At 35.8% G+C, this 21505-nt stretch overlaps 1 protein-coding gene across 1 annotated transcript in view; it reads right to left on the bottom strand.

The window, feature by feature from the left end:
- Nucleotides 1–21505, bottom strand: part of LOC580762 (cytidine deaminase) — a 46088-nt gene that overhangs the window by 1868 nt on the left and 22715 nt on the right. Inside the window, exon 3 of the mRNA XM_030986767.1 lies at nucleotides 8721–8832. Within this exon, the coding sequence (XP_030842627.1) occupies nucleotides 8721–8832 (112 nt within the window). The remainder of the gene's footprint in view (nucleotides 1–8720; nucleotides 8833–21505) is intronic.

Raw genomic sequence — 21505 nt, 5'->3', positions numbered from 1 at the left:
ACAATCAATTCACTTCAGTGATTTCATACACTTCTTGAGTTCATCTATCAATGCTAAAATATACAAGTAGCCACTGCCCACAAGAGCGGGTTAAACCACTAGTGGAACAGCTAGTCAACCTACTTGTGAATGTAAGTAAAGATGAAGCTTACAAATACTGCCTTTTTAATGACCTTCAACAAAATTGTTGCAATAATAGAGTGATGAACGAAATAAGAAACTAAATGATATCTTAATTACATTTTGATAGACTTTGTAATAAGAAATAAATCTGAAAATATATATTATGCACAAAGTCCAAAGTACCATGAACGAATCCATTCAGCTGATCGTCGAGAGCTAGAGAAGTACAGGATGCTGTGCACTTTAATTGATCGATCAGAAAATTCATTCATAAATTTCTGTAATCACTGTTGCTACAATATGACGTATAATAAATTGTTGTATAGCGCCATCTATGCTCACTCCACCAGATACTGTGAATAAAGAATTCTCTCTCTTACATGGATGCCAGGCCGGTTAACTCAGTCGTGGTAGTAGTGCGTTATTTGTACGGTAGTCAAGAATATTACTATATAGATCGAGTTGTGATTAGATAGAAAAAGATCGAGTTGTGATTAGATAGAAAAAGACTACCGGTACACAATACAACAGTTCATTAAGCTGAGAGAACTACAGGAATCTATGCACTTGGACTTTGATTTCATTCATTTCTATAATCACGGTAATCGCATATCGCTTCAGCCTAAAGTCCATTGATCTTCAAACAAACAATGGATTTTGCAGCCAGAATGATCGTGTCCTTGTGGATAATTTCTGCTTGTATCCTGAGAGGAGTCGGAGTGGCATCAAGTGACAATAATTTTTGTGGATCAAACATCACAAACCTACAGATACCATGCTTGCAGCAGCAACAGACTTTGGGTGTGCCATTGAATACAGACCGTGCTTCACGTACAGCAAACATTCTAATGCCTACTGACTTGGCAAATTCTTTGCCACCCAAAAACTTTTCTCTGAAAAGCCTGGATGATAGTGTCTCCATCGGAGGGAAGATAACAACCAATTATTTTACAGTTAAGGTAGCCAAAAGATGGAATGTGAGCCTAAGTTTTTCAACCTTACCAAATGAACTAAAACACATTACCCTAGTGCAGCTGACATACACAGTGGTGAATTTCACAGGCATTGACGAATTTTTGTCAACTATACATATACATGTGGGTGACACTATTTACAAGATGCCATTCCGCTTATTCCACCTACAAAATGCGATGTCATCGGAGAGTACACCTACTACATTGCCATCTGAATCTGTGAGTTCATCTACAGCATCAACTAAACCATCTGAATCTGTGAGTTCATCTACTACACCAGTTCCATCATCTGAATCTGAGAGCAAGCCATACTCGATCTGGTTGATCCTGTCAATAATTTTCAATGTGGTTCAAATTCTCATCATCATTGCAATGGGCATTTGGATTTGTTATCCTCGTCAAGTTGAAAGATTGCGTTCACAGAATTGGTTGCTTAGGCGCCTTGCATCATTAATACATCAGTACACCGGAATTCCACAAAGCAATCCCAGCTCTCCAGGAGAAACTAGTACCGGTAAGTGCAACAGTATATTGGTTTTTTCAAATATTTATTGGTAGATACAGAGATGCCAAGTTTGAAGATCAGCTATATGCGTGACATTTTCATGACTCGGTGTCCGAGCGCGCCGGCCTGCATGCATGCTACGTGCATGCCATATACGTACACGAACCCTGCGAGGAGTTACTTGTAGCTGAGGCCTCGATGCGGTCTGCTAGTACATAGTCTAGCAATTAATACCTTTTTCCCCCCTTTTTTTTCCCCAGTCTGGCGCTGATGCGTGACAAAAGTGGGTGCCATGCGTGGCAGCGTTTTTTGGCCCTCGATGCGGGACTGTCACGCACAATGCGTGACACTTGGTAGCTCTGTATTTACATAAGGACAGCATAGTTGACCTCAAGGGAAACATTTGCCATCATTAGAGTCCAATAATAATTCTACAACTTCCACTGCATCACAAGTGTAATATGGTATACACATAGCAGTAATTTTGAAGCAAATTTGGGCACGTCAAACGGTTCATAAAACCGGTGAACAAATTTTGCAAATCAATGCAAAACTATTTCTATTTTCTAACATGTACCTATTTTCAATGATTGTGAAAAACATGATTTATTCTTTATATATAATTTAAATCTTCTCAGAACGTTATTTATCAATCCAAAGAGTCGTATAGATTGATCAGTAGAGTTGAGAGAAGATGCTGTACATGTAAACCTTATCTATCAAGAATAAATAATATTGTCACAATTATTTAGTGAAAAGAGGTTAAAATTATGCAAATTTTATAGGCAACAGTGTATAAATCCAGCTGACAGAAATAAACTATGAACTAAAAGCAGCCACCACATAAACTGATGCATTTTTCAACTTTGTTCTGATCCATGCAGACACACTCGAGATGGAAGTGAGAGTCCCCATGGCAGATACCAACCAAGACAGTGGAAATCTTCATGTACACGATGAAAGTCATCAGGTACCAGCTACTGAGGGTTCCCCTTGTAATGGACAAGCTAATGGTGAGTACAGTTTGTATCTCTTCTTCTGGAAGTCTATTAAACATATGCTGTGGCCACAACTGCTCCATCATCAATGTCGACACACTAACTGAATCATGAGTTTCAACCCTGGACTAAACACCACCCTTACGCTAACCCTTGCCTTAAACCAAACATAAAACTCTTTTCATAGATGTATCATGTAGAATATTGATATAATTCAGGTCACCCATTTACATCACCTGGGTTGAGTGTGGAAAATGTAGATTGATGTCTTGCTAAAGGACATTAGTGCCGTGGCGGGACTCGAACCACGGACTTTGTGATCCACAGTCCGGTGACGTATCCACTGGACCAAGATACCTCTATAATGTACTGCTTTTGTCTACTTTCTTTCCAACTGACAGCTAAAACAAATATTTGCAACATTCAAATTTCTTGATATACCCAAACTGCGAATGTGATTATTTTTGTATGTTTAATCTAATGCAGGAGAGACTTGTGTGGTAGATATACATCAGACTGAGAGAGTAGACCCTACTGAACAGCAACAACCAACGGCAGAAATCAATCTACATGCTCCTACAGAAGCATGTAAAGGTATGTTTATATGTTGCAATCCATTTCCACAAGAAGTGCTGCTATGTCAGAAGTTAAAGTTCCTTAATGGCTTGGATACGTCAACAAATCTGCTTGGTTGAATTGGTGACATTCACACATAAAGATGCCAACTGCAACAAGGTCTCAAGGCCATTATTTGTTTACGTTACCAATTGTTGAGTTTCGAGACATTTAGTTCACGTCAAACATTACCGCTTTATACAGAATATTACAGGATATATGGAAAGGTCCTACATGTACACATACATGTATGCTGATTTGAAAGCTGAACATGAAAGAGTGGCTAACCCTAAATCTGTGACTAAATAAAGCCAAAAGAATCTGTGGTTAGAGGAAATATCAGAGCAATGTACTGTTCTCATAGAGGTATCTTTCTATATTTTGAGTTATGTCCAAGGTAAAAGTAGAATATTGATATAATTTGGGTTATGTGGTGTACATCCATCATCCATGTGAAAATTTTGGTTTGCTAGACAAGCAATTTTGCACAAAACAATAGGCACCCATTGATAGGAAGGATTGCTTTGGGCAAAACAATGGCTTTCCAAGATTACAATTTCTGGTCTCAATTAGCTCCATGACAACCATTTTAACATCAGTTTACATTATTCTTGGCATTTCCTGCACTACAGACATACAATCATTCTTGAAGCCTTACCGGTAAGTACCTCTGTAAATACAATAAATACAACATGGCACATGGAGGTTAATTGTGTGGCATATAAAGAGTTAAGAGTAAGACATTGCTTTAGTAACATCCATTTATTTTTAATATTTGTTTGCCTTTCAAGGAACATTGTCTGCGCTGGAAGATGAAAAGACAGAACCTGGAGAAGAAGACATTGTAAATCAACATACCGTTGGTTTAGGTATTCCAGAAACTCAAGAAATTCAAGCTCAAGAAAAATTGATTCAACGAGAGGATACCGATCTGGAATCAGATAGTGATGACTAGGATAGGGATTCTTAGGGAACATCGAGATCTGCTAGTACATTCTCCTGCCAACTAAAGACAAGACAAAAGCGAGTGCCTCTCCTAATTGTGCCTCAGCCCTAAATTCAGTATAGGAAATGGATGCAATTATTTGTGACATATCACAATGAAAACAAAAAGCCTACCTCTTGTGGTTCCTGAGATATTGCAATGGCAAGGCTAAAATATGTAATTCAGATTATGTGTGTCCACTGGACTTCGACCTTGGATCAGATCATCTTCAAGAAACTCAACTCATATATATAATTGAACTGTTTTTCCAGTTTTATATTGTGACATCATTGTGTGGCGAACTTACAAAGCTGATACAAAGTTAAGACGACTTCAAGAAACTGAACTCTTCAACTGTTCTTTCAGTTTTATATTATGACATCATTGTGTGGTGGAAATTAGAAAGCTGTCCGAAGTGAAAATGACGTGAAGAAACTGAACTCTTATATATAATTCAACAGTTCTTCCAGTTTTATAATATGACATCATTGTGTGGTGGAACTTACAAAGCTGATCAAACTTACAAAGCTGAAGCGAAGTAAAGACGACGTGAAGAAACTGAACTCTTCAACTGTTCTTTCAGTTTTATATTATGACATCATTGTGTGGTGGAAATTAGAAAGCTGTCCGAAGTGAAAATGACGTGAAGAAACTGGACTCTTATATATAATTCAACAGTTCTTCCAGTTTTATAATATGACATCATTGTGTGGTGGAACTTACAAAGCTGATCAAACTTACAAAGCTGAATCGAAGTAAAGACGACGTGAAGAAACTGAACTCTTCAACTGTTCTTTCAGTTTTATATTATGACATCATTGTGTGGTGGAAATTAGAAAGCTGTCCGAAGTGAAAACGACGTGAAGAAACTGAACTGTTATGTATAATTCAACAGTTCTTCCAGTTTCATAATATGACATCATTGTGCGGTGGAACTTACAAAGCTGATCAAACTTACAAAGCTGAACCGAAGTAAAGACGACGTGAAGAAACTGAACTCTTCAACTGTTCTTTCAGTTTTATATTATGACATCATTGTGTGGCGGAACTTTATACAAAGCTGATCCAAAGTAAAGACGGCTTGAAGAAACTGAACCCTTAAGCTCTAAAACTGAAACTTTAATTTTTTTTTTTTTTTTCCTCCAGTAGGAAAGAGTGTTAGGATTCTTTTTGCCATCTCACGTTACATGTTAAAGGGTATTTTACAATTAAAGTGTAATCTATATTGTGCTTTTCTAATGTTTTGTACTTTTTTAAAGTTTTGTATTTATTGCACCTACAGTATGTGTGTGTTAGTTTCATTTAATTGTAAGTTTTGCAACAAACAAACAAACAATGCTAATGGTAATTGTTATGAGTGTAATTAAAAAAATCAACAGAAAATATATTAGGCAGAAGAGGATGAATACCGGTATGTAAAGAATACAGGATACTGTGTGCCACATGATTTTAAGCAGATGGGGCAAAACATAAAATGTTGACAATGCAATGTCTGTTATTCATTTCAATTGCAGGAGTCTAAGAAACAATTATAATAGTTTTCTTATAGAGACTCCTTGAACACCACTCGATATATTGTTAGTTTAACAGAAACATGGTTACAAAGAGATGATTAATCAACTCGTTTTTATTTCCTCATTTCAATTTTATTGGACAAGGAAGAGATAAAAAAAAAGAAAGAAAGGGGAGGGGGAGGAGGAGTTGGTATGTTTATTCATGAATCTTATTAATTCAGACAAAGGCAGTATTCCATTATAGTATTGAAATATGGTTACAAAAATATGATTAATCAACTTTTTTTATTACCTCATTACAATTTTATTGGACAAGGAAGAGATTTTTTAAAAAGGGGGGAGGAGGAGTTGGTATGTTTATTCATGAATCTTATTAATTCAGACAAAGGCAGTATTCCATTAGAGTATATATATATGCTATTGTTCATATTATTTATGTTTTTAAGGGAATGTGTAAATAGAACTCACCTGTTGCCTCTCTTGACAGAATAGTCAAATTACAAAAATGTGCATTTAAAATCTTTCTTGCCTATACATGTACATCATTTATATTTTTTCTTCGCTCAAAATTGTGCATTTTGATGATTTATATTTATACCAAGAAGGAATTTTCTTGTACTTTCTTCATAAACATATTCTCGAAGAGTCACCCTTAACTTATTTCAATATTTATAGCCATAGAACAACAAATGCTATGGATTTTCACTTGCCACATATGCGTACTTACTTTTATATATCATGTACTAAGGACCTATCATTTGGAATTTGCTTCCCTCATCAATCAAAGCTTTGTAGTTGCTGAATGATTTTTAAAATAGGTTCAAAAAAGTTATTCTTACAAAATGTTAATCCAATTTGAACCATTTTTTGTTTCCCTTCAAAAAGGTTTCTCATTGAAACATTTACTAAGGAACCTGTACATAAAGACCACCTGTATGTAAAGACCACTTTTCTTGTCTCGCTTGGGTGGTCTTTATAAACAGGTTTCACTGTATTATCTTCAGTAAGTCAGCCACTTGCAAAGTCTACCTGTCATGCAACTTTTATATTGTTTTACCAAAGCACATGCACGTACTCTATTATTTGTTATATACCTCACTTAAGAAATCCAGCCATCTGATTGGTCGAATTGCATTCATAAACTTCAACTGTTCCTGTAAAATTCTCGGTAACCATGCATAAAACATTTCAATATTTTTAATAACCATGGTTATTAAAAAAAGTTGGTCAGCGTCCATGGTTACCCCATAGGTTTACATGTTAAAAAATGGTTTGAGCGATGGAGGATGCCGTATGTGTGCGAAGGATTGGTCGGTAATTTCAATACAATTGAATCTCGATCGATCTTACCGACAATTTTATCTTGCATTGTTGACATGAAGACGAAAATAAACTTCCAAAAACAAAAAAACAACATCTGCCGATAGATCTTGATCTAAGTTCGTGCCAATATGCATTGCAAAAGTAAAAGAAGAGTCCGTATATGGAGCTTTTGCGAAGCATTCATCACACGCGAAGCCGGTTTCAATCCATTTTAATGTATATATTGGAGAAAACTGCCAAGCATGTTAACGGCGGGCCATAGCCGAGTGGTCTAAGCGTTGGTTTTCGGTACACCTCTTGTTGTACGCAAGAGTTCGAATCCCATCTTCGACAAAAATGATAAATATTTTTAATTTTTCATTTTTTAGTCTATTTTTTTTCGGCATATAAAAGTATTAATGACTGCTTTAATATTCGAGAAATAGTTGTTTTCATACGCTCTCGGGAAGGTTAGAATTGGGCTATTCCCCTCGGCAAGCCTCGGGGAATAGCACAATTCTAACCTTCCCTTGAGCGTAATAAAACAACTATTTCTCTCAAAGCAGTCATTAATACTATATTATGTATAAATGTACAATCTATATGTACATGTATGTTGATACAGAAAACTTTCATCAGTTGGGGATAAAGATATGTTTCTATTTTAATTGATTTGGTGAAATAAAATTGAAAATGAAAATATATATTTCATTGTATTTTCTTGAAGTTTTATATGAAAATTTTGGGCAAATAAGAGTGTTGAATTTCTTTTTTTCATGCTGAGGGTACATAAATGTAACTGCCCGAGCATTACCTAATCTGTGAAATTAAAGATAAAGACCAGTTATGGTCATGCGATTACATTGTGAAAGAAACGTGGAATCGATCAGAAAAGGTTGATCATCTAGCATATGAACCGCAAGGTTCTGGAATCATCAAAATGATAAGAAATTTGGCCCAGTCTTGGTAAAGTTACAAGCACTGTACACAGAAAGATGTATATGGGACTATATCTATCAGGTCCAAATAGATATAATAATTTACCAAATTTATATCAAATTTATATCAATTAGTAGGCAGTTTCTCGGCAAAATTTGTATCATTCCGTATAAGTCAAAACATATTCGTTCACATGATTGGTAATAAGAGACTCCATTTCATTTTTTGAGAGGGGGGCATTTCCAAAACTGATCTTTACCTCTAAGCACACAACGTTTGTTATAGAGCATTCAGACTATAAAAAAGAACCCCATATCGTATTGCTATACCCAGAGCTGCCAACCTCCAGAACCGAAAATCAGTAATCACAAGGCTCAAAATCAGTAATTTTGGGTATAAATCAGTAATTTCCTATGCGGCGCTATGACTCTAATAAAAACGGCACGCCAACATTGCACAGACACATGATTATCTGACATTTTTGGTGATTTTACTCACACAAAGTTGTTAAATAATGAGTTTCATATCATCACAACACAGTCTTCCAGGAAAAATGGGGGGAAAAAAAAATATATAATTTTTTTTTTTTTTTTTTTTTTTTTTTTTTTTTTTTTTTTTTTAAATCCGTAATTTTAAACAACATTCCGTAATGGTCGTTAATTTCCGTACCAATTACGGGAAATCCGTACTAGTTGGCAGCTCTGTATACCGGTACAATGACTTTTGCTCTGTCTGAATGGGAGAGGGTGAGTCTTGATAACTTACGTTGAGATGGCCATAGCCTTGAAGTGCCTGTATCCTTCTGAGACCGCCTTGAAGATAGCACACCGTTCAGCACAGATTCCAAGAGTATATGAAGCATTCTCTACATTGCATCCTGATAAAGAAGAAAAGTGGAAAAATTCAATTTTTTATTTTATTTTTTCAAATAAATTGGGAGACAGCCTTTTTGAAGATAGCACACCGTTCAGCACAGATTCCAAGAGTATACAAAACAGGATCATGTAATGTAGGCATTCTCTACATTACATCCTGATATTGGAGAAAAAATTGAAAAAGTAAATGTAGATTAAAACAAACTAGATGGAACTTCGACTACGCGCAGTCGAAAATGATGCCTCCGTCTTAAAGCAATTTTACAAACCAAATCAGAAGAATTTTTTGAAATTCAAGTTCAATTGTAATCCATTAACAGTTTCTCAGAATATCGTGATTACAAGCAATTTCTCATACACATATATGACCCTTTGATCTTTGACCTCTTGACCCTAAAATCTACTCAGTTCGTTGGCTCTGCAAGATGTCCTGAGTTAAATAGTAATCCATCTGTCAGTTCTAATGAGAATGCGTTCACAAGCTATTTTTGCATACATAATGAGCCCATGACCTTTGACCTTTGACCTTATGAACCAAGAATCTACTCAGTTTATTGGCCCTGCAAGATACATAAATGAAGTTTGGCAGGAATCCATCAATCTGTTCTAATGAGAATGCGTTCACAAGCTATTTTTGCATACATAATGAGCCCTGTGACCTTTGACCTCGTGACTCCAAAATCTAATCAGTTCATTGGCTCTGCAAGATACATACATGACCAAAGTTTGGCAGGAATCCATCAATCGGTTCTTGAGATAACGCGATCACGAGCTGTTTTTGCATACATAATGAGCCCTGTGACCTTTGGCCTTTGACCTCGTGACCCCAAAATCTAATCAGTTCATCGGCTCTGCAAGATACATACATGACCAAAGTTTGGCAGGAATCCATCAATCGGTTCTTCAGATAACGCGATCACGAGCTGTTTTTGCATACATAATGAGCCCTGTGACCTTTGACGTTTGACCTTGTGACCCCAAAATCTAATAAGTTCATCGGCTCTGCAAGATACATACATGACGGACAACCCGAAAACATAATGCCTCCGGCTACTTCGTAACGGAGGCATAAAAATAATTCTGAGACAGCCTTGAACATACATGTAGCACACCGTTCAGCACAGATTCCAAGAATATACAGTTAATTAAAGAGAAGGTTGAGTTCTGGGAAGAGGTGAAATATAATTTGTGAGCGTTATCATTCTTATTATGCAAGTGTTGAAGAACATCAGATAAGACATGTTCCCTGAAAAGCATGGCTCTTCAAATGCCTTTATATTCTAAATATGTCATGTAACATCGTAAAACTCGGGGGTGGGATTTTTTCGCCACGTGTTCGTGTAGTCCCATATACATGTTTCTGTGTACAGTGTTTGTAACTTTACCGAATTTCTTATCATTTTGATGATTCCAGAACCTTGCAATACACACAAATTCTATGCTTGATGATCGACCTTTTCTATTCGATTCCACACCGTTTCTTTCACAATGCAATCGCATGACCAGAACTCAACTTCATCTTTAAAAAGATGTGTTTTCAGTTTTGACTTAAAGACGTTTACAGATGGTGATTTCCTGACTTCAAATGGCAAGTTATTCCAGAGTTTTGGCGGAGCACAAGCAAATGCTCGATCACCTAGCGTTATTCTTGTTTTGATAGGTGGGATCTGTAGCAACAAAGTATCTTGGGAACTGCGCTAGTTGCGATTGTGTTGATTAGGTTTGAAATTCAACAGTTCTTTGATATAAGTGGGAGCTTGACCAAGAAGTAGGCATCCAACATGTAATGTACATGTACATGTAATTCTCTACATTACATCCTGATATTGGAGAAAAAAATGAAAAAGTAAATGTAGATTCAAAAAAAATAATTCTGAGACAGCCTTGAACATAGCTAGCGGTTCAGCACGTGCCTTCTGCGGCTACGCGCCTGTCTACATTACATCCTGCTTTTGGAGAAAAAATGGAAAAAGTCAATACTGGTACAGAAGATCCAGCATACATGTAGATTCCAAGGTTCATATTGTTTTGATATATTTTTTCCCAATCGCTATGTTTTTCTTTATGTTTTTCTTTATGTGTTTGAATGCTTTTTTATATTATTGTATGTATGCACAATGATCAGCACAGATTTAAAGCTACATTCTGATTTTGGAAGAAAAATTTGAGAAAACTCAATGTAGAATATTTTTGTTATTCTGTGACACAGACAGCCTTGAAGATAGCACAATGTTCAGCACAGGTTCTCAGAGTATATAAGGCACTCTCTACTTTAAAAACCTAATTTTGAAGGAAAAAGTGAATGAAAGAATGATTGTTAATCGAATAAAGGCAATTTTGCTCTAGAACTGTAAGAATTCCAGCTATCTACATGTATCACAGGGTTGGGCGGTAAATACCGGTGGCGGTAATTACTAGCGGTAAATACTGGTAAATACCGTCCGGTAAATAAGTTGCGCGTCCGGTAAATATGTAAAAAACAGGAAATATGATTTTAATTCTCTATTTATTAATAATTTTACTTGTTTTTAGCCTCATAACTGAAAATATTGTTCTGAAATAATTAGCAGCACAATACTCATAGTAGGAACACACAAACAGATTTATAAAATCCTCACTGCATACAAAATTGTACACACCCAAACAAATGGCATTTTGTGCATATGCTAATTAATAGGTATTCATGAATATGGTAAATAGCAACTGGGAACCAAAACCTTCATACAAGTTACTGTTATTGTAAAGTTTAAGATATTTGAATAAAATCAGTGAAAATTTGATCAAAATCGGGCAAGGAATAAGGAAGTTAAAGCTTTTTGAAATGACTAATCACTAGAGGGCGATATTCAATTTGATGACATCATTTGTGGACAACTCTCCATGCCTTTTGTACATCAAATTTCATGTTTTTCCTTCTTTCTTGTGATTGAGAAATAGAATGTAAAATGATATTCTACTTCAGATGTTATGAAATCCGATCAAGAACACAAATAAATAGGAAAAAAACGAAAGACTTGTGAAATTTGATGTACAATAGGCATGGAGAGTTGTCCACTTATGATGTCATCAAATTGAATATCGCCCTCTATTGACTAGTCATTTAAAAAAGCTTTAACTTCCTTATTCCTTGCCCGATTTTGTTCAATTTTTCACTGATTTTATTCAAATATCTTAAACTTTACAATAAGGGTGCTGCTACCCAGCAAATTATGGATCACCTCAATAACAACTCACTTTTGCCATGTACTCAGTCTGCATATTCCATAGTACTGAAACTGCACTGCTAAGAATAAAGAGTGATCTATTGATGGCTATGGATTCCCAGAAAGTCAATCTTTTACTGTTATTAGATCTAAGTAGTGCATTCGACACCATAGATCATTCTTGCTTATTAGAAACTTTAAAGACCTGTTTTGGCATAGATGGTAGTGTTCTTGAATGGATAGAGTCGTATTTGGCGAATAGATATCAGAAGGTCAAAATAGACGATGTGATCTCTGATGATTTGCCAGTGCCTTTCGGAGTTCCACAAGGTTCTCGGCTGGGTCCTTTGTTATTTACTCTGTACACTGCTAATCTCATTTCAAATGTTCGAACAAATTTCCCCGAGATATCATGCCACTGCTATGCAGATGACACACAGCTGTATGTATCATTCAGACCTGATGGACATGCTAAAGAGCGATGTGTCTCACTCCTAGAAACATGTGTTGACTATGTACGTGGATGGATGTTGCAAAATAGGCTCATGCTTAATGATGGTAAAACTGAATTAATGATCATTGGTACACCTAAACAGACATCCAAAATCAACTTAAACAGTGTATCAATTGGAGACTCTGTAATAGAACCATCTGTTAGTGCAAGAAATCTTGGAGTACAGTTCGATTCGAATTTGAATATGAGAGAGCACATCACAAATGTCTGTAAATCAGCATACTACATGATCTATAATCTCAGACGTATTCGTAAATATTTAGATAAGGACATTACGAAAGATATTGTACATGCATGTATCACCAATAGGCTGGACTATTGTAATGGTCTACTGTATGGGATCCCTGACTGTCAAATAGTGAGATTGCAAAGGGTTCAAAACACCAGTGCAAGGCTGATCTGTGGTTGTTCTAAATTCACACGGATCACCCCAATTTTAAGAAATCTACATTGGTTACCAGTACGCCAGAGAATAACATTCAAAATCTTGCTGATTGTATATAAAGCACTTCTTGGTCAAGCTCCCACTTATATCAAAGAACTGTTGAATTTCAAACCTAATCAACACAATCGCAACTTGCGCAGTTCCCGAGATACTTTGTTGCTACAGATCTCATCTATCAAAACAAAAATAACGCTAGGTGATCGAGCATTTGCTTGTGCAGCCCCAAAACTCTGGAATAACTTGCCATTTGAAGTCAGGAAATCACCATCTGTAAACGTCTTTAAGTCAAAACTGAAAACACTTCTTTTTAATTAACTGTACCATAAATCTAAGCATATCAGGAGCTCTTGTAGCGCAGTAGAATATATACCTAATGTTGGATAGTTTCTGCGCTTTATAAATGTACTATTATTATTATTATTATAAAAGTAACTTAGTATGAAGGTTTAGGTTCCCTTTAATGAAGAACATCATATCTAGATTAGGTGTATATTTGGTATCTTTTTCCTGTATTTTTTTCCAGCATTACATAATTACAGACATAGGCAAACACACGAACAAACACACACACACACACACAAATAGTACACACAAGAGCAACCATACTCACCACCATTGTTATTATGTTAAAAATTGGACAATCCCGAGGAACAAGTGAGTGGAAAAATATATTTTCCGGTATTTCCTGGTAAAAAGTGGTAAATACTGGTAAAAAGCGGTAAATATCGGTAAATACCGCTTATTTCCCGGCGTCCGGGAAATAAGCCTCCGAAGCGGGAAATATACCATTCTATCATATTTCCAATTACTAAACCCAAACTTAGAAGACTTTAGATTTAAAGGAATATTATGTGGATTCTTGTGAAATATAATATGTAAAATTATCTGTAGCTTTAATTTCTGCATTGTTTTACGAGAGAGATAAATGTTTTATATGATGAAAGAACTGCAAACCTGAGCAGTAATGACAACTTCAAATGATAATGAAGGGCATTCCTATTTACGTAAGAATTTACCTCTGGGTAATGAGAATATACCGTAGACAAATATAACTGATAGTCAACAAGGTAACCCAGAGTGGGGGAGGGGTTTGGCTGAATTTAGCCTCTAACATCCACCCCCATTTTTAATGATCATTTTTGCAAAAAAAATGGTACCAATTATTAGGAACTTCCATGAAAAGGTAATATGATTTCTAGTTTTCAGCGAGTATAGCCAGGCTTGACACTAACAGATGGCAGGGTACATGGGTGCATGAAAACTAGATTCATACCCCTCCCCCCTCCCCAAAAAAGAAAAGAAAAGGCATTTCCACACAGGGCTCATGCATACAGACTCTAAAAACTTCAATACAGACTCTAAGTTCAAACTTACTTCAACCACCCCCCCCCCCCCACCAAAAGTAAGTGTGGAGCCCTGTAGGGTTGAGGTATTATTCTGAAGAAAATACCATGTTTAATGCCTCGTTGGGAGATTTTTAAACTCCAAATCATACCCCATGTTTAGGGAGTTTTACAAAAATATTGATCCATTAGTGGCTAGAGCAGCACATACCCATATAGTAATTATGCATACTGCGAGTTAAATCCCCGCCCCCCCCCCCAACTGACTATGCTTCTGTAGTGAAAAGAGATATTTCCGCTAGATTGACTATATTGATATAAGGGTTTGATTAAATGCCATGACATATTATTTACAGTGTGTTTGACTGATTGCTTATCTGACGGTGACCATTTCCAACTATGATACTCAATGTAAATAACGGCTGTCTAACTAAAAAAAAAATACAAATAAAAGCATGTGCCCTACTATTGTGTGATGTGTGTGCGTGCGCATTATCGATCGTCCGAGACCAACTGCAAGAAAACACACCTTTTGTCCGAGGACGAAATTTACTTCCGAGGACGTAACATGCTGTCCTCGGGAGTAATATACGTGCAAAAGGATATTCTACGTCCGAGGGTGCATCTGACCTTAAATAAGGCCTGTCCTCGGATGTTCGAAAAGAAAAGAATCGACACACTTAACACTCCCGTTGGTATATCGTCGTGTGTGTCTTGAAATGTTAAGAGCGCCCCCTGCGGACACACAGATCCTCGGGATCGATCGTTGTGAGCTAGCGCGCGCGAGCTTGCAAAAATGCAGCGCAGCTAGCTGGCGCGTTGTATTAGAAGCGCGAGACTCGACCGTGTCGTCGATGACCGATCGTGCGCGCGGGACTAGAACGGTGGCTTATTTCACGATTTGGCCCTTATTGGAACGATGCCGGTATCACTTTATGGACCAAAAGGGGTGATAATTACGGCCAGTTTATTTAATTATAATTTTATTTTAATCTTTAGTTTTCAGTTCAATCATTTAATCAGAACTAGAAGATTGGGACAGGTCTTTTTTATATTTGTTGATCGTCTGGTTGATTTGGAGAAATTAAACCAGTTCATTGAATTCAGTGTTTGGGAAGGCTCGAGGCCAGATGTTATTTGGTGCCAAGGTGAGTAAAGTTAGACCTAGTCTATTTCTGATTCACACATCTTTTTCTGGGGACTCTGGTGTGGAGATGTACTAGTGCACTGAACTTATAGTTTGCAATGTGTATGCATGTATGCATTAACAAAGTGTGGAGCCTTGAGGTGTACTGACCATGCATGGGAAATGTTGAGCCATGCAAAAATTCAAAGATTTTTATGAATATTTGCATGAGAAATGTATTAAACAGTGGCGGCGGAACATTTGGGGGAGGGCTGGGGTGTGTTCCCCCCCCCCATTGAAATCAAATCAAATTATATTGATAATGAAAACTAGAGTATTTTTTATGTACATGTATAAAGATGGGGGTGCGGTGTCCGGAGACTTAACACAAATAAAATCGCCTCCTTCTGCCTTTGAATTTCACAAAAACTATGGATCAAATAACAAAAATAATCATGAGCATTTGTGATTTATAATATTGTCTTACATTACATTCAAACAAATTATGAAATCTTGCTTCCAAATTTCTTGAAATTGCCGTTTTGTCCGGATACCCAACCCGTCCGGACACCCAATGACACCCAGTGACATAATATACAAAATAAAGACAACAAAACAACAAAAACAAGAACAAAAAAAAGAACAAATACTTTTCTATAGAAGTATTTCAGCCATTCCGGGTAAAGAAATTGTACACCTAAAAGTATGAATTAAAGAACAATTATTTAGGCATTAATTTTGCTGCATGATATCATCTGCTATTGCTAATTAAGTTCTACACACGTATTGTTAATATATTTTTCATCAGATTTTGTTTACATAGAGAGGGTTCATTTTGAACCCTTCCAAAAAGTTCCGTAACTCGACTTTGAGGGGATATCTTTTTTGTTACGGAAACTGTTTAGTGGTATATATGGAAAGATTCATTTCCTTTTGATAATGATATGCCATCTGTTCTGATTGTGGAATCACGGATTATGCAGAACCCCTAGATATATATAATATAGGGAATGTAAAAATTAAAATGCTAAATATTGTTTTCTGACAAAAGTTTCAATTTTTTTCTTGGTTTGAGGGACTTTGTTGGCAATTGCATAGGATGGACTGAGTTTGAATGATGTTGATGCTGATGCAGGAAAGTCCACACACTGTGTATATTTATTTGCAAAATGGACTGAATGTGTGCGGAAAAATGTTGAACTCCGTCATTAAAACGGTCTTATGTTTTGGACAAGTTTGAGATATTGGTATAGTTTTAAATTTACTTTTAAAAAACTTTCCACTTCAAACCCTAAATAATGCAGTAATATGTCATTCTTTATGTTTCAGATAACTCATACATGTATGCACATAATGGGAACATGTCCCGTCAACATCACAAATCATTCATTTAAAACATTAATGAAGTAATCATGGCATGAATACAAGGAAACAACAACAATAACCAAAAGGAGAAAAGACCAGACTTTTTTAATAGAAAACAATGGATTTTGCTAGATATATATTAAGGTCTACTGTGCAGTCCATGATTACATAATGAGAACAGATTGCACACCATTGTAACGAACAATAATGAAGCATTCCAATAATACAAGTTTTACCATTCATAGATCAGTAATCATTCCACAAACTTTTTTGAGGGCTGTATATCCAATCAGATCTATGGCTTTTTCATTTTGATTGTGGCTTCTATCTGCTTTTCTCCCAATAGACTTCCCATCTGGACTCCTGGTCAAATATTCCAGCACCTCCACCCACTCCAGAATCCTCTTTTTCTTCATCTTTATCTCTATCACCTCCATCTACATCAGATTCCTTGTCATTTAATCTTTCCCTTGTTGTTTTTCCTCCATCTCCACCATCTTCTCCTTCAGAATCCTTGGCTTCTTTTTCTACTTCTTCGTTATCTGCATCATCTCCATCTACATCAGATTCTTTATCATTTAATATTCCCCTTCATTCTCCTCCTTCCCCACCCTCTTCTCATACCTGTTCTATGTTTCATATGTCTTCACCATCTCGCACCTCCCTGTGTTCTCCATCTCTTCGAGTTGATGTTCAGTTGTATATTTTGTTCATCCTCTCCATGTTGATTGTGGTATTGATTGTATTTTTTGTGATATTTTGCTTGTAACTTCTGGTATTCTTGTTGCTGTTGTATCATTGTTCATCTATTTCTTATCATCACCACGCATATGGTATCGGGATTTTCTCCCTGCATGTACTCATATTCCAAAATAATATGGTGAGTGATTCCATATGCTATTTCATTGTATTTATTTTGAACAGATCACTGAAATCCCCAGTGCAAATAACTCATTCCTTTGGTCTTCATTTTTATCATACACTATAAGGGTCCTATTATACTATGGGGTTTGTCATCTTTTGTCTGTTTGTCTGGTAGCAGATATTTGTGGGGATAAGTCTACTTCCATTTTTAACTTAATATTTTTTTTGGGTATTTTGAGAGATGAAAAGTACAAATTCACACTTTATTTTTGTTAAGCGTCTGTACACCCCCCCCCCCCCCTCTCCCCGGAAAAATAATTTTTAAAAGTCCTTCATTGATTTTGGCCTTTGTTGGGCATAAAGTACATGTTAAACAATATTTGCCCCTTTGTAACTTCTTAAATGTGTTCCTCTAATTTATTCTTTGAGCACACTAGTGATTGATGGTGCATGCGCAGGAGTGTCACTGCTGTACATGAGAGAAAGCCTCATCTGGGTCATGTAGCATATTTAAATTTAGTAGATCATGCCTTTTTTCAAGATCAGACTTGAAGGAATTGACATTGCAGCAATTTATGACTTTGGATGGGAGATTGTTCCACAAGGTTTTTTAACGCAATATCTTTCATCATGCTATCTTAAATTTTAACTGGCCTTTGAGTCAAAATTTGATAAACAAGTTTCTTTGCAACCAAAACTGTACAAAAGGATAGCTTTACTAGGTAGATCAAAAAAAATACTTAACGTTCGTCGGTTTGAAATTGTTAGCATATGCTTTGATATTGCCATTAAATGTAAAAAGTATACTTATAAAACAACATAAAATAATGTGTCGTTTGGTTTTGGGTGTACCAACGTGCACCCCAACCTCACAAGTTTTGAATAGACTAAAGTGGGTCTCCATTTTCGACCAATGGAAATTTCACCAATGTAAGATGGTTTTTCAGGCTGTTAATGACCTAGCTCCACAATATATATGTAATTTGTTCTCTAAGTTATCTAATATTCATTCTCATAATACACGTTCTTCAAGAAATAATTCTGTTAAACTCTTACCGGTAAAAACTGAAATTGGAAGATCAAGTTATGTTCATTCTAGTTCTGTTATGTGGAACAGTTTACCCAATTTTGTTAAGAATTCACAAACCATCTCACAATTTGTTAAACATTTTTGGTATTCTGTTAAAGTTAATTCCCAAAATGCTGATCATTAGTTTAATTTAATTTTGCAGCCTAATGTTACTATTTTATGTATGTATACTTTACCTTTGTATTTTTCATGTATGTGTATTTTTTGTTGTAGGGCCCCAGTGAAAAACAGTGCCTTGATCACTGATTAGGCAACCCTACTAAAATAAAACAAATACATAAATAAATAAATAAACTATACTTGGGGTTTAAATGATACATGCAATTTATGGAAGATTGGTAACAAGCTGTTAATATCCTCACTGGATCTTCACCGCTTTGAGTATTTTGAGACGTCATCTGGTTTCTTTGAAAAACCCAGTCTATCTTGTTCCATGGATGCTTTTTGTTAAATTACAAACAAATTTAAGCTTTGTATTAGTCCATCAAAGGGGGAAACCCTTTTCAAAAATTAGGTATTTTTGTTAGCTCAATTATTTGGAAAATCAATGCATGTGTATCAAGTGTTTTTACTTTAATGCAAATATTTAGACCAAATCTATATTTTGTGACAGCTTTTTACACATGGATGGGCATAGTTTTAAGAATTTAATTTGCAGTGAACAGGGGAAAAATAGCCCCAGTACATAAAATTTAACCACCCCCCCCCCCTCCCCGGCAGCTGGAATAAATCAGACATTTGAAAGAACTCTTTAAAAATGAACTCCAGACCAAAAAATAACTGAATTTTATAAAAATGTTCCAGAAAAATATTCCAGGGTAAAAAAGTAATGAAAATGTGATAAGAAATAAGGTACTTATGATTTTTTTTTAGTTTCCCATATTTTTAGAAAACAATAAGTCACAATTATTCTTCTATATACCTAACCTGCAAGGGCTGAATTCAATAGATATGGTTTAGTGATCCTACTGTGATTCTGTTGTGATAAAGCCTTTTGCAGGTTTAACCCATAGAGGTACATGCAGTGTCACCTTGTTGGCAGTATCTCCACATTCCAGAAAGCTGAGCGTTTAGCAACATAATTAGAGAAAAATACACTGAGTATTTTGAGCCTCTTTCCAGTGCAATGTGATTTTGCGTTCCTGAGTAAGGGCAGTTTGAATGTAGCAAATCACTGCGATCCTTAAATTGGTAATTTGCAAAGAAAATTTATAAATCACTACTTCTGCGTTAGCATTGGCCGTTTTTGTTCCAATTTTTTTCACAAAAAAATCTCTTTTTGATGCTATTATATCTAAATTCATTTATTTTTTATCATTTAATAGAGGGGAAAAAAATACATGTTGCCAATTTAAATATTGATTGAAGATTATTTTTTTATTTCCTAAAGGCTCTGTCCCTCCATGGATTAACAGGTAGAAGAAAAATTGTGACTGGCACTGTATGAATATTCATTTTAGTGAAGAGATGATGTTATACCATCACAATTTCCTACACGATTCGATTACAGAAAATGAGAAAAATCTCACTCAAATGAGAAAAATCTCATTTTCATGCAAAATAAAGTAAATCTGTTTTCTCTCTATAGATCTCCCAAAATGGGAAATTATGTCTACTATGACATATTTCAGGGTTATATTTTCAACTACATTTGCCAAAAATTTTATTTTTCTTGATTTCATCTTTATGATTTGTGTGACCTGATGACATCATCACTTCACTCAAATGAATATTCATATTGACTGGTCAAGAAGTGTTTTCCGAATCATAACTTCCATCTTTTCATGATTTTTGTAACATTTTGTAGGGAATATTTTTTTTTCCTTTTTATGAATCCAGTTATTTGGGCCTGGAGTTCTTTATTAATTCTAAGTTAAAGAGGAAAAAAAAAGGGGGGGGGGGAGTGACATATGATATGTTACTTTACAGTTGACATACACTGTATAACTAGATGTTCATGTAGAGCATTTCATGATCCTCTTTTGACAGAGTCAGAGACGTAACCGCCGCATCTCACCCTACCATATAGCGGAGAGGTGGTGCGGCCTTGGAGAAGATCAGGAGGGATTTAAAAAAAAAATTATCAACGATGACATAGGTACTGTACACATAGATTATGCAGTTTAGTAGTGGCTGTATTGAACTAGTCCTTTGATGTGCAAGTCATGAGATCAAGGCTAGTTAAACCTTTAGGAAGACTTTTTGTATTTTGGTTCAATACCTTTTGATTCAAGGCTCTGAAAAATATGTTTCACAGATAGCAGCATTGTACAAGCAGAAAGAGAGAAGAAAAAAAATCTACACAAAGTCTGATCATTGTGATCATTTATCGATCATTAAACACAGAATTTTCAAAATGAATATAATCACTAAGATTGTAAAAAATCCTTAAATTAGCAGCATGTTTCTGCATTTGTTAATGTGATATTGAAAGATTTGGTCCACACTTGTGGTCGATTGTGCGGACATTCAGTAATAAAAAGAAACGTCAATTTTAAGCATTTTCTGGAGGTAACCCCCCCCCCCCCACACACACACACACCTTTGCTTTGTATGACCATGATTACATGGTACTCTGCCATAAGGTTTTTTTTGTTTTACTTTTTTTTTAACTTTAACAAAATATTTTCCTTCTCCACTTTTAGGACATGGACTTGTGACAAATAAACCCTTTTTAAAGGGAGATTTCCTCCTGGAATATCGTGGAATATTGTCCATTGCTGAT

Source organism: Strongylocentrotus purpuratus, unplaced genomic scaffold, assembly GCF_000002235.5.
Source record: "Strongylocentrotus purpuratus isolate Spur 01 unplaced genomic scaffold, Spur_5.0 spur5_scaffold_16, whole genome shotgun sequence".
Taxonomy (NCBI): Eukaryota; Metazoa; Echinodermata; class Echinoidea; order Camarodonta; family Strongylocentrotidae; genus Strongylocentrotus; species Strongylocentrotus purpuratus.
Note: the sequence above shows the minus strand (reverse complement) of the source record. Positions and strands in the feature narration are given on the sequence as shown.